The sequence below is a fragment of the Sitophilus oryzae genome, unplaced genomic scaffold, assembly GCF_002938485.1.
Source record: "Sitophilus oryzae breed Bouriz unplaced genomic scaffold, Soryzae_2.0 scaffold_1498_pilon_pilon, whole genome shotgun sequence".
In the NCBI taxonomy this organism is placed as follows: domain Eukaryota; kingdom Metazoa; phylum Arthropoda; class Insecta; order Coleoptera; family Curculionidae; genus Sitophilus; species Sitophilus oryzae.
In genome coordinates, this window is record NW_022146167.1 from 2,932,620 (window position 1) to 2,947,950 (window position 15,331).

The 15,331-nt window shown below is 30.7% G+C and overlaps 1 protein-coding gene across 1 annotated transcript; it reads left to right on the plus strand.

Annotated features, from left to right (window-relative positions):
• Positions 1 to 207: 207 nt before the first annotated feature.
• Positions 208 to 15,051, plus strand: LOC115877760 (leucine-rich repeat-containing protein 40-like). The gene is made up of 11 exons (XM_030894069.1): positions 208 to 418; positions 586 to 776; positions 833 to 1,036; positions 1,115 to 1,238; positions 1,300 to 1,472; positions 4,262 to 4,404; positions 4,463 to 4,666; positions 13,557 to 13,700; positions 13,760 to 13,942; positions 14,273 to 14,458; positions 14,750 to 15,051. Exons 1-11 carry the CDS (start codon positions 259 to 261, stop codon positions 14,853 to 14,855), a joined length of 1,818 nt encoding a protein of 605 aa, XP_030749929.1. The 5' UTR covers positions 208 to 258; the 3' UTR covers positions 14,856 to 15,051.
• The last annotated feature ends 280 nt before the right edge of the window (positions 15,052 to 15,331 follow it).

The following is a 15,331-nucleotide window of genomic DNA, read 5'->3' on the forward strand; positions in this document are numbered from 1 at the left end:
TCGATAGTCTTTATTTACGATTTAACGTTGTGAATTAATATTTACAAATTTTAATAACTTTTCAAGATACACAACGCATATCTTTCAATTTTGCTATCACACCTACTTAATAAAAATTATCCCAATTTTTCTTTTTTTAAAAAAAGTATTTATCGATACACTATATATCTTATCGTTACGAAGTCCCATGCCTAGTCCAATTATGTCTTATGTCATTCTGTCAATCAATACAAAATTTTTAAATCGCAAAAACAAAAAATGGATAAACATTCCAAAGTAAAAAATCGTAGGAAAATAATAAGTCCGGTTTTTCATTTGCAAACCAAAGCTGAAGATGAGAAGCACTTCTCCAAGGAGGTCGTAAAGAGTGTCAGGAAAACCGGAGTTTTAAATTTAAGTGGAAAGCATTTGGCTTCTGGTAAATATGTTTCAGTTGATTTATTATTTTAAGATTAAATAAAGTTATTAACTGTTTAAAGGGATGCCATCTATTTAGTTGTTATGATTGATAACTTATAGAACTATGAGATCAAAATAATAAATTAGTAATTGTATTATTATTTAGATATTAACCATTAATTTTAGTGCCTGAAAAACTCTTTTCGATATATGATTTTACTGATGAAAATGTAGTAAACCTTGATTTTAACAGACCAGATAGAGACGATGAGTTATGGTGGAACCTAAAACCATTAACAAATTTAGATTTAAGTTCTAATGTTTTAACAGAAGTGCCCGGTCGTATTGCCACGTTCCAAGACTTAACAATAATTAATGTAAGAGTTAGTATTTTAAATAAACTAAAACATAAGGTGGTTTTAACTATTTCCAGTTGCAAGATAATTCTTTAACCTGTTTGCCTGCAGAAATAACTACATTAACTAAATTAACTAGACTGATATTAAATCATAATAAAATTAATACACTACCGAATGATATCGATAAGCTTATTGACCTGCGAGTTTTGAGAATTAGCCATAACTTACTGGAAGAACTTCCTGATAGTTTGGTGGATTTGGTAATGTTAGAGACCTTGGTAAGGTATTTTACTAAAATATTAATGTTTATGGCACATAGTTCTTTTTAAGTTTGTATTATTTACTACATATTTTAGGATTTATCGTATAACTCTATAGAAAAACTACCTTCTGGAATAGGGTTTTTAGTAAGACTTACGGATTTGAATGTTTCAAACAATAAAATAAAGACGTTGCCGCCAGATATAGTGAATTTAAGAAGTATGTTTATTGGTTTATTTGGTAATATTCATGTATACATTTATATTGATATGATTTATAGGCTTAATAAGGCTGGATATAAATTATAACAATATTAAACATTTACCTGAGAGCTTGGGTGAATTGAGGAAACTACAGTTGTTATACGCTCAACATAATGACATAGAAGAAGTTCCTGATTTCACTGGTTGTGAATCTTTGCAGGAAATATACCTTGGCAACAATTTTATCAAGGTATATAATATGTCAATTACAAAGTCTATATTTTATATAAATACAATAACGTAGTATAAAAACGGCGTCATAGTGGTCTTTGAAATCATAATCAATGATAATACAATCAGCTGCTTTTATATCTTTTATTATTATTTATTGAAATTTTTTTTTTATTGAAATTGACATATAGATAGATATATTGAAAATTGACATATAGAGCTCGCAAAGATTAATATTAAAATAGAAAAAATAAGATTTTTCAGATGCATACACACACTCCAAACATTCATAACTAAAAATACCGGGTGCGCCTCAAAAGTGGCTTACTCCTATAACTTTTTTATTTTTTTAGATAAAAAAAACGAGATTTGGTATGTTAGTGTATGACATAAATTAGGATTGATTGACGTATTCAATTGTTTTTGGTCACTTTCTGTTTCACCAGAAATGACTACAACTTTTGATTTTTACATGGCACCCTCGATATTTTTTTACTTTATTTGGTAGAAAATGACACTCTGAATAGAATGACATATATATGTCAACTTTTGACATTTACGCATATGGTTTATTTTAAATTGTAACATAAATATGGTTCATAACGACAATTTGACTCAAAATGCGAAGTGTGTGGTTCCAAATTATTCTTCAAAAATACTTTTTCTAAATACAGTATTGGCCATAAGTGGATGAACTTTGTTAAAATAATGGGTTTTTCCTAATATGTTTAAAATTAAAATTTGAGCTATATTTACTTGAAGTCTAGTGTCAGTGCTATAAAAATAAATAGCATTGTTTTTTTAAAATGTGCTTTAATAAGGTAGCAAAAAATTTAAATTGAAAAAACTATTGGACAAAAGTAGATGAACAAAATATATATTTAATAAAAAAAAAATCTTATGTTAACAAAAACTGAAAAATTAACTTATAATTTACTAGTACTTAGTGTAATAACTCTTATTCTTAATTACTTTTAGACATCGCTTAGGCATGGATCCCAGAAGATTTTCAATTATAGAAAAATCGGTATTTTTCCAAGACTCTTCCAAAGCTGCAAATAATTCTTGCTTATTTTTGTAGAATTTGGTCCTAATGTGTTGATCCAAAATTTCCCATAAATTTTCTATTGGATTCAGGTCTAGGGATTGCGATGGCCATTTGAGAACAGTCACCATTTCATCTTCCAAAAACCTTTTAACCAATTGTGAGGCATGTTTAGGGTCGTTATCATGTTGGAAGTAATGTACAACTATCGTGTTTTCCTCCAAATAAGGCACTAAAAGGTTTTGTAAAATGTCTCTGTGGCCAAACCGATCCATTATGCCCTCAATTTTATGGAGAGGCCCCATCCCATACCCAGAAAAACACCCCCATACCATGATTGAGCCCCCACCATGTTTTACAGTGGATCGCGTGTACTTTGGTAGCAATCGTGTGTTGGGAGGTCTTCTTACATGTTGAATTCCATCTGATGACACTAAATTAAACTTTGATTCATCACTAGAACAAACTTTTTTCCATTGTGCCACAGTCCAGTTTTGATATTCCTTGGCAAATGCTAATCGGGCCTTCAAATTTTTTTTTGATAGCAGTGGTTTCTTGGCGGGTCTTCGGGAAAACAACTTCTGGTCAACTAATTTACGTCGGATCGTCCTTGTACTCACTGGTGGATAGCCCATTTTTTCAAGTTTTGCTTTTATCTTCGTTGACGGAAAAATGGATCTTGTGAAGAAATTCGTTTTATGGCTTTTATCATATTGGGACCAACTTTTTTAGGTCGTCCTGGTTTTCTTTTTATAGAGACATCTCCTCTCTCATTATATCTCTTTAAAATATAATGTACCCCTGATTTTCCAAGGCGTAATTGCTTAGCGATTTCCGATTGCTTCAAACCATCCTTAAAAGCATTCACTACTCGCAACTTAAGATCTGCAGACAAGTTAATTCCACGTGGCATGATATATCACAAGAGCTCAAATGTTTTTAAATCGCAATTGTTCATAAAAGCAGAACAAATGAAACTAACGATTTTTAAAAATATTTGGTTCATCTACTTTTGTCCAAGACAAAAAAGCAATATTTGCCAATGCTTATCTATAAATGATAAGACTAACAGAAGAATTTATATTTGTTTGTAGTATTTTGGTGAGAATGTATTAAACTTTTAACATACAAAGGTACATAAAATAATTTTGATATTCAACACCTCAAATCTGATTTTCTTCGCAATTATTGGTATTGGTTCATCCACTTTCGGCGAATACTGTATGCTAATGAGCCACTCTTGTTCCATTTGAAAAAATTGAGATATGATTAAAAATACGATTTGGGCATCTTTTAACTGGCCAGGACAAGACACTAAAAACATTAGACGATCAAATCTATTTTTCCAAGGCTTCTTGATTAAAAATTAGTGTTTTAACGCAGCTATGACACTTTAATAAAGTAAAAAAATACCGAGGGTGTCATTTAAAAATCAAAAGTTGTAGTCATTTCCGGTGAAACAGGAAGTGACCGAAAAGAATTGAATATGTCAATCAATCCTAATTTGTCATATACTAACATAACAAATCTCGTTTTTTTTATCTGAAAAAATAAAATGTTAGGTTAGGTTCCCGGTATACTATAAAAATCGATTTTAAAATACGATACTTTTTTATAAATTAGATATTATTTTTTAACAAGTGTTTAAGTCAACTTTGAATAAATAGCATATAGGTGTTGGCCTGACAAGAATTTTCACATTGACTGTCATTTCATTCAAAGGCCACTTTGATGCGTTTTTTTAATTACACATTTTTGTTTAGGAAATTCCACCAGAACTGCATGAAAATTTGCTTCAACTAAAAATCCTAGAATTGAGAGATAATCAAATTGAAATTTTACCAAAAGAAATTGCCAAAATGGTTCACCTAACCCAGCTTGACTTATCTAACAATGAATTAACCGAGTAAGGTTTGATTATTTCTTGTTAACTATATGTTTTAAAATGTTTTTTTTTCTCAAAGAATAACTCCGTTTTTGGGTTTGTTGCCACATTTGCACTCTTTAAAATTGGAAGGTAATAAGTTGAAGCAGATCAGGGGCGATATAATACATACAGGGACACAAAGAATACTACAGTTTCTTCGAGAAAAGTTAAAAGAAGAGGATCTTACTGAGACAGACAGTGTTGTTCTTGTACCGAGTGATGCTTGTGTATTTCCTGACAGGTATTAAAATAATTATATGTATGGTAATCGGAAAACAATTTCCGATGCACGTGATCAACTTTAACGAACAAGCGATGGCGACAGCGCTGCCACATTATGATGAATTTATGAGATGAATCTTAATTTAAAATTGACAAACAACATATTTATTATATCATTTTTTTAAAGAGTTTTACGTTTTATTTTTAATTTCATAACTAATATTTTAGTGATTAATTGATTTATTTGTTTTATAGCTTATTTTACTTATTACATATTGGCAAAAACTAGTCCATTATGAAGATTATTATAAGCGTTATTATGGGTTATTTATTTATTGATGCATATCTTACAAGGTAAGAGGTAATAACAAGTAAGAGGGTGCTATTAATGCACAAACTAATAATCACAGAATTTAATTAAAACTAACTTTGAAAGTGGTATAATGTGCTTATCAATCAAACTTACTTTTCTGACTGCAGTCAAGGGTAATAAAGGATCAAAATAGTTAAAAAAAAACAGGGAAACTACAAGCTCTGTGCCTCGACTGTTTAAATGCTTCGGCATATTTTCAACACACAAATTCAAGAAATGCAATAGAAAAACTCGAAAATTTAGTTCTTAAAAGAACTGTTTGTGCTTAAAAGTACAATTTAAAAAAAAAGATTATGAAAATAGGCAAAAAAACGAGAATTACTCGCAAAGATTCAACAAGAACACAATATTATACAAAATAATGACTGACACTAGGATAATTATTGTCAAATAATAAAGGACAACATTTCTGAACACGGCGCACAGTAGGCAATATGTCCAAACCAAGTTGCAAAAAATAACATCCACAGTTAGCATTTATGGCAATAACATTAGATTGGAAACATATTAGTTAAGAGGAAACCACATAAAACTAACAAAAAAACATATTCGGAGTCTCTTTGGAGGGGCTGTAAAACGAACTTTGCGCAAAACCTACATTTTCAGTTAATTTGTGTCCAATAACTGCCTTTTTTCTACAATTTTTTAAATAGTAGGCGTTGCATTCAAGTGACACAGTATTATAACAATTGAATCGGACGACTTTAGCTTACTGTCAATAATTATTGTAAAATTGTCATAACGTGTTTTACGTAGATTCCCGGTTGCGGTAAATTTAATGTGAAGGTAAGTAAAAAAGTATCTTTTATTTTGATTTTTTGGATAAAAACTAGGTAAAGGTCAAAGTAGAACATAATCATTTAAGGTTTTTTTGATAGTGGCATATATTCTTAGAAAAGTTAAGTCATAAAAATCGCAAAAAATCGCAACATTAAATTATGAAGCGTAAGTCTCCATGCGTATGTGTATAGTAACATCCTTTATGTGGATAATTCTCATAAATTAATTGTTATAGTAGCTAGAGCTAGAGAAGAACTTGAAATATAACGTTACGTAACTTTTCTCAAGATTTCCGAAGAAGTATGTCATAAATGTCAAATGACATTTTTTGACAAATTTTGACAGTACCTAATTTTTTAAAGTAAATAAAATGGATTTTTCTTTCAGATTTAAAAATGTATACTTCGTGACCATTGCTTCCAGCTGTTATAAAACAAAATATCAGTAAATAGTAGGTGGTAAAATAAAATTTAGATATTTTTAATAGGTATAAGTTCTGTTATTTTCTAAATCGTCATTGTTTAATTCTCAGAATATCGTTACTTATTTAAAATATAATAATAAAATATTGTTCACATATTGTCTGGTATTATTAGAGACCGAACTTATTCAAATGACAAACAATCTTGAATAAAAGTTCGATTGGATTAGTATACTAGGGTTTACTTTTATACATTGACACCCCCTTTATCTTTTTTATTTGACGTTTCCGAAAACTGTCTCAAATGAAAGTGGTTTTGAATAAATTTGCCAAAAAAGTATATTTCGCATATACAAAGTGCTTCAAAAAGTCGGGGCGTGGTTCATCTATCTTACCTCAAATTAGGTATAGGCTATGCTACAAAGTAGTTAGGATTTTTAGGAGAAAATAAAAATAAAATAAAAAATTGGGTACTAATTTGAAATAAGAAATTTGGGCCACATACAGGATTTCTAAGGCACCCTGTATATGCAAAGAAGACTGTTTTGAAAAATGTATTCGAGACCATTAAACTTTTATTCAAGACACTTTTTTCGAAAACGTCGAATAAAAAAGATACAGAGGATGTCAATATATAAAACAAACCCTGTATATGGCGGAGGAGTAATATTTGCTCAATATTTGCCTGTTTCATCTTGGCTCTGTCAAAAATCGTGAAATTTAGTGAAATGTAAAATATTCTTACCGCATTTTGGTAGCTGTATTAGTCAAAAGATGATTTTTCCATTTTATGAATCCCTTCCACCACCCCCAACCACTCTCAAGTCAGCCAAAACTAACAGGGTTCACGGCCTACGGGCATAGAATGTTTTTACCAAATTTGAATAAAATCGTACAAAAAAAGAATTTTTGCAACATACTTCTGGATTTTTGCCCACTGTGCGGCGCATTGTGACCAACATAGCGATAATAAAATTCCGTTTAAACTAATTTTTGCAGCTTTAATCTAAATAAAATATCTGTTACAATCATTTGCTCTATAAAATAAAATGAAGAGCTGCTCGGTATCTTAAATTATAACAAATTTTAACATTTTTGCCAAAATTTTATTTAGTCAGGTTTATAGACTTTAGTGTCAAATGTCGATATGATTGATGACGTGCATCGGAAAATGTTTTGCGATTACGATATGTCATTTGATTCAGAGAAAAATGTGTCATAGTAGGCAAAAAAATAAGGGATCTCCCAATGTCTCATAAAAGATCCATGTTTGGTTTCCTGTTTTAAGATTTTAACTTAATTTTTCTACAAAACTTACAGGGAATAGAAATACATAATTAAAAAAATCTTAAAAATATTTTTATAGATATATAGGGTGATTAAAATGTATTTTTTACACTGAAGTTTTAGTTTTTTAAATGGGATGGCTGTATATTTTATTTGCGCTTTGGGATTTGACATAAAATTCCCATTTATTGGAGTGGTTAATGTTGTATTTTTCATTTAGAATCACATTATATATATGATGCTATACGGAGTATTATACTGGTAGACAGAAAAACTAATCTAATAAATATCACACTGGAAATAGTAAAAGAATATATCTGTAAATATACAGGGTGTCTCACAAAAGAATACGAACTTTCACTAGCCATAACCTTTATGGACTTCAATATGTCCTAAGGCAATAGTAGAAGCCCTAGCAAAACAAGGTATTGATAGGCCTTATATAGAAACCCTCGCCAATATATACAAAGAAACCAAAGCAAGAGTAATGCCCGGACCCCATTAGCCAACACTAGTGATGGGTTGTTATTTAACTATCTGTTATTTTATAACAATTATTTAGAAATAACATAACGCAACCGTTACTGCTTTTCAAAAATAACAGATATAAAATAACGACACGCAGAGATCGAGTGTTCGTGAAACGAAGTCGGCGCTCTGCACCGCCACGAAATTCGATGCTGCTCGAAGCAATTCCAAAAAACAACTAGTATGGATGGAAAACCTATTATTTCGACAACCATCGATACAGGCGGCGAGATACAACGGACAACGGAGTGGGGTATGCGCTACGGCGCGGCGCGTCGTGTTGGGCTGACAACAGCTTAAAAATAATAGGATATAAAAGAAGCAGCTTTTTTGAAACAGTTGCGGGCATAACGCCTGGCTGTCGAGATAACAGGAGTGGGAAAGGAGCGCTGCTGCATCGGTCGATTGTCGATGGAGGCTCGCAACGGGTTGGAGAATAACGCATCAGTTGTTTTAGCTATGTTGTTTTTTTACCTGTTACGAGCATAACAGAACGGCGTTCGAGATAATCGGAGGTTTGAAACAGGTTGGAGAATAACGCATCAGTTGTTTTAGATACATATTGTTTTTCAACCTGTTACGAGCATAACGGGCGGAGGTCGAGATATTATGGCGCTGTATGTTTCAATACTTTGTTATTAAGTTTCAATATTTAAGTATTTATTTATTCTGAAAAATTTTCAGAATAATATTTTAAGATTTTTTAAAAATGTATACAGGGTGTTTTGAAAAATCTGGTCATTGATTAATCACGATCCTGCTTAAAGCCCTTGACGTAAAAAGCTGATTTTTGGAAAACGGATTGACTTTAGGGTGTAGAGGTGCGATAAGAAGGGATTTTTCGAAACTCAAATTCTAAGGGGGTGAAACCACCCTCAAATATTAGAATATTTTTTATTTAAAAACTGGTGAGTTTTTCGAAAAAACTCTTAAACACGTATATTTTATTTTGTTGTTTTACATATTTTGAGATTTTTACAAAATATATACAGGGTGTTTCATAAAATATGACCACTGAGTAATCACTATTCTGCTTAAACTGCTTGACGTTTAAAGCTGATTTTTGGTAAACGGATTGACTGTGGGGTGTAGAGGTGCGATAAGGAGGGGTTTCTCGAATCTCAAATTCCAAGAGGGTGAAAACGCCCCTCAAATATTACAATATTTATTATTTAAAAAACGGTTAGTCTTTCGGGAAAACGATTGGACACGCATAATTTATTTTGTTTTTTTACATATTTTGAAATTTTTTAAAAAATAATACAGGGTGTTCCAAAAAGTTGAGTAATTGATTAACCACGATTCTGCTTAAACTGCTCGACGTTTAAAGCATATTTTTGGCAAATGTGAGAAAATTTTATCCAGTTTGTATGTTAATGGAAATTCTTGCTTTGCTTTATCATCACCATTACAAATTAATAATTCGATGCGAACGAAGTCGCGGGTACAACTTAACAAGTATAGCTAGAGACGTGAGAAATATAAAATAAGAGACGCCCCCCGATGCGCAGTGGACATCCCACAAATTTGCTTCAATCAGATTTTTCGTAGCGTAACTGCATCTCTCTTCCGCCGAATGCGTTCTCTCTCTATCGTGTGCGCGACCGGTGCTATCCCCAAGTCTCTTCCTATATTTGTCAAACTGTACATGCTAGTTTAAGTGTAAAATTAATTCGAACTCTAGTGTGTAGTTGGTTTACTTATGAAGAATATACTACACATTTTCTTATATTGCTATTTTTTGACCGCAAATGGTAAAATCATAACGAAGAGCTTCTCGCCCGTCGAGTGAGATGCACCCTGTACACTGCTACGCAATTCAGAATCTACGCGGATCGAGGGGTAGGGCGTAGGTAGATCGGAATTTATAGATATAGACGAGTGGCGGCATTTTGGCTTTTTTATATCGCAATTTGTAAACAGCGCTTATTTGTAAACAACCCCCGTTTTTAGAGAGGTATTTTAGATAACAATCGATATTTAGAAATGTTATGACACCCTGGAAATACTACCACCGAGCACGTCATTGTTGCAACTGCGTTAATACGCCTGGCGGTGACCGCCTCATATTCTTTCAGATATTTAGCAATAAAATAAAGAAACCTGTTATTTTTAAGCTGTTATTTTAAGCTGTTTTTTATAAATAACTATAACAGTTTCAACTGTTATCTAAAAATAACAGTTTTGCCCATCACTAGCCAACACGCTACGCCACGCGATGCCATGCTACCCCACGTCATGTGGATCAGTGCGTATGTTTTTCCATTTAATTACATGTATTGCGTACACACTAGGCAACACGCCACGCCATCCGACGCAATAACACGCTATGACACGTGTGATGGTCGATTCGTAGGTCCCAGATCTCACCGACGTGTGTTACGGCGTGTTGTTTCCCGCTTGCCTCTCTAGCCCTGCAGCTATCTATTTTTGTAGTTGATGTAGGAATGCCCCAAAAATAAAATAAATCGATATTTTCAATCGATTCAACATCGGATATAACAAGATAGATCCAGAAAAAATCGGCAACAAAAGATTGATCCCGAAAAGATTGATTTAATAATATCGATATTCGATTCTGAATATATTGGTGTACTGGTATTATGATTATAATCTAATATCGGTATGGGTATCGATACTTCTAGTATCTTCGTAATAAAAATTCGTGTTAACACGTGTTAATAGGAAATAACAATGTTTTCTGGATTTTTCTATATCGGATCGTTCCTTTCTTTGTCGATTCCCTTTATAAATCAGTTTAAGTGAAAATTTTCAGTTCGTTCAGAACGAAAGAATACTACTAATACTAATAGTACTAATTACTAATATTCGTCCATAAGAGGTTATCTTTATGTTCATTTATAATTCGGTTACCACAGATATAATATTAAATACTACTAATTTTTATCTCGATTATATCGAAAAAGATAATCGAATTAGTTAGTTTTAATTTATTATTATTTGAATTAGTCGTATTTATGGAGGCTAGAAGGAGGAGGCGAATCGAGCGCAAAAATTATGGGCCCAGTTTTTGAGATCTAAATGAAGTTCGAAAATCGCCGTTAGGGGCGCATGTGATCCGACAGATTGAGAAATACAAAGCTTCTTATGGCAAGAATTACTATTTTGTTATAAATTATAGAGTTCAGTTAATATTTGGGCATATTTTTACCAGATTTAGCTTTTAGAAACGTGTTTTTTCTAATTGAACAATGTGCGTGGCTAAAATTGTGAATACAAAACCTTAAATTTGAGTTTGAAAAGTAAGTTAGAAGTTAGGTTATATCAGATGCCGGTTTTAGATATTCTTTTTTTAAGTTGTTATTATAAAATTTTTCATTATATGGTTTTTTTTAGTGCATACACGACCGAAGAAAAATATAAGCTGCTAAAATAAATCTTCCCTATAACTGTTGTACAAAAAAGATAGAATTTCCAGCAACAAATATCACCAGTTCAACCTTTGATTTGATGTTAACAGTAATTGTTTCTTGATCACAAATGCGAATTAAATAGTTTATGGTGTGATTGTGTTAGTGATTTATTAATAGTTTTTCATAAAAACATTTGAAATTGATATGTTTACAAGCAGTTCAGTGTGATATCATTTTAATAAACATTAAAAACTTTCGTAACAGAAACTGAATCACGAAAATTAAAAGTATTTTATCAGGAATAACTTCAATGGAAAGTGAAGATGAACACTACTGTTGCACCCTTTGATCAGTGTTATCTATCTCATAGCTTTTTATAGCTGAAACCAGAAAATAGGTACATTAAGCTGAAATGTTTCCCGTGTCCAATAGTGTTTTTTCTTTAGATTTTCTGAATTTAAGTTTTAATGTCATTAGCAAAATTTTGCAAATTGTCACTGTTTCGTAGACAATTAAATTCAAGATGTATTATATTCAATGTCACCTAATAATTGTAAAGGTAAATTTTTGTAAATAAAATATTAATGAATAAATAATGAACTCAATTTATTTTAAAAGAGTTGTAAATATGTATATACCCTGACTTATTTCATCATATATTTATTTATTTAGCAATATTAATACTTTACAACTTTTGTTTTTAACTGACTAATTCCACTAAATTTAATAAATAAAATATACAGTATATAAATTTAATATACAATTTAGCACCTATACCAAAAAAATATAACAGGAGCAAGTTATATCAAGAACACAAAGAATTATAATTTAAAAATATGCATTCTAAATAAATACCTGGCTACAATATACCTACATATTAATTTAAAGAGCTTATTCATAAAAAACTATTCTAAATGGTTTATATACACAATCAAAAGTCCTTCAACCACTGTACATTATTTTTCAATTTAAATGAAGCATCTCGGGTAAGTAAATTATTTTATATTAGAATACTATATTGCTTTGGCGTAAATTCACTTTCAATAGCACTGTTCAAATGGTGGTTAATACATATCAACAGGTAATTTTAGCCACCAGCTAGTAGGTAAATTATTTTTATTTTATAATAAGGCCTCCTAGGTTATGTTACGCAGATGTTGATTTTAGGCTATATTCTCTATTAATTTGAATTTAAAATTAATCTGTACACTGATAGTATATAATTTGAATGTTTTTCTTAACATCTATCTATATTTTTTTAAATAAATAGTTATACCACTTACATTAGGACCTTTGAAAAGGCTTGGGTTTCTTTCACCCCGTTCTTTATTTGCCTTTTTTCCACTGTAAGTCCCACTTATACAGCCAGGTACGAAGCAAGATCTATTATATAGGGTTTTTTTAATCACACTCATTGTTACATTGCGAATAGTTTAATAAAATAAATATAAATTTAAAGAAAACTAGTAAAAACACAGTTAAATCGTATTCTAACAATGCAAACGATCAATCTAACCCGCTTACAGTGCCTCTGGTGTCAAACCGAGCAACTTGCTTTAAAGTAGGGACAGAAATTTCAAATATGCCCATTGTCGATTCGCCTCCTCCTTCTAGCCTCCATAGTCGTATTATTTAATTCGAATTTTCCCAACACTAGAAGAAATCTTCCGTCAATTGGACTGGACCACCAAAAGATTAAAAATAGATGGGGAATATCTTAACCAGCTAAAATTCGCTGATGACATACTCCATTGCCAATAGTCCTGAAGAACTTTTTTCCTTTTTTTTTAATTTTTTTGAATTGATTTGTATTGTATGACATTTTTTTTAATTATTTGTATATTTGTTTTTGTACTTTTTTGTTTTAAGACTTTTGCAAGAAGGACGGACAACAGATGGACCATACCATAAAATATTTCCATTAATAAATCAATAATTTTATATTTTTCATGTCCAGATTTTTTAAATTTAAAAAGTTCTTCAATAGCTCAAGTTCTACTGTTACTCTCATGAATTTTTATGATAAACCTAGTAAAGTTTGAACGAAAATGATATTTTTATGCCTAGTATGACATCGTTTTCATTGTATGATAAAATAAAATGATTTAAAATGCAGTAGTTCAAATGAACCATATCAAACTTTTAGGTATAAAATGCGGAATGGTAATATATTGAATTTAACGATGAAAAATTTAGCAACTATACCAGATGAAGTATTTTCTGAAGCAGAGGAAGCAAAAGTTTCTGTAGTGGATTTGTGTAAAAATAAACTTACAACTGTGCCTTCTGGGTATTAAAAAAACTCGTATTATTACTTAACTTAATATTTATTTGGTTTTTCCTTTGCAGTTTGCAAAAACTATCAAATTACCTTACAGAGTTGAACTTGTCAGCAAATCAATTGAAAGAAATTCCCGATTTTGTTGGTTGTTTTACAAAACTGAAGTTTTTGGATTTGAGCAATAATGCCTTAAATGATTTGCCAGATATTTCACTTTCCAATCTCAGAGAATTGGTTCTATTTAATAACAGGTACCTAATTTATGTGTACTAAATGAGAATTTACAGTTGTAAAATACTACAATAACCATACGATCGAAAAAAAAACAGCGTCACAATGGTCTTTGAAATGAAAAAAACATTATAATTTCTGCTAGGTCGACCCCTATATGTTATTTATTAAAAATTGACATTAAAAAATTGTCAAAAATTAATATTTAAATGAAAAAAAAAATGAATCGGAATTTAATAAATGACAACATAGGAGTCGATCTGAAAGAAATTAATATGAATTGAAATTTCGAAGGCTACTTTAACGCCGTTTTTTTTTTTGATAATCCTATGTTTTTTCTATAAATTTAGATTTTCAAAAATACCGCAGTGTGTGTTTGGAATGACAGGCCTGGAAATACTCATGTTAAATGACAATAAACTGGATGAAATTGATGTGGTTGGCTTACAAAAACTAACTAGATTATCGACTTTGGATTTGACAAATAATAACATTAATTTTGTTCCTCCAGAGTTAGGAAATATGACCCATATAAGGTATTTTATGATTTCATTCATTCTCATTACACATACCGTAGTCTATCCAACGATTCTGGGAATATTTCGACAGACTACATACAAAAATTACAATTTTCCTGTCAATTAAAACGACAGACGCAATTGTCACTGCCAGGAATTCTCCCGTTGGACAGACTACGTCAGTATGACACAAACTAATTGTCATACAGTCGACGTAGATGCATATAAACCAAAAACCAATGTTTTTTGCATTTGCTGTGGACACCCTGTATATTCCAGTATCTTATTTTTTGTGGTTGAATCTTTTAGATGCTTAGAAATCAAAGGGAATCCTTTCAAACAGCCAAGATACGCCATTTTGGAACAAGGCACTGAATCAGTATTAGCATATTTAAGAGACAAAATTCCTAGATAAACATACTCATAAAACATTAATTTTAAGTAGATTTTAAGCACAATTTTGTTATTTTAAAGCTATTATATTAGGTACAAAAACTATTGTACACTGGTTATTTTTTGTGTTAGTTGTTTTGTGATATAGTTTACTATTGTTTTTTTTGTTATTGATATTAATATTTCTTTATATTTTTGCCATACATAATTATTTTATATATGTATATTTAAGTAAGTTAGTTTTAATTATATTGGATAAATATATGTTTGTAATTTATGATTATTTAAAAAAATATTTTTGCACAACTGTAAACGACAGCTCAAAAATCGTAATAAAATGCCTATTTTTTTGGAAAATCTATTATATTATTTACTATTATTTTATGCTGCATGAATAAAATACTTTGAATTTGTTTAAAAGTAACATTTTATTATAATAGTTTACATTATACGATATGCCTAGCGAGATATTATGTAACTTTGACAGACAACTTCAAA

Excerpts from the sequence above, each read along its gene's own strand:
- LOC115877760 (XM_030894069.1), top strand. The coding sequence starts at position 259 with ATGGATAAACATTCCAAAGTAAAAAATCGTAGGAAAATAATAAGTCCG. Across the intron at positions 1,239-1,299 it reads AGATATAGTGAATTTAAGAA|GCTTAATAAGGCTGGATATA; the intron begins GTATGTTTATTG and ends TATGATTTATAG. Across the intron at positions 14,459-14,749 it reads GGAAATATGACCCATATAAG|ATGCTTAGAAATCAAAGGGA; the intron begins GTATTTTATGAT and ends TGAATCTTTTAG.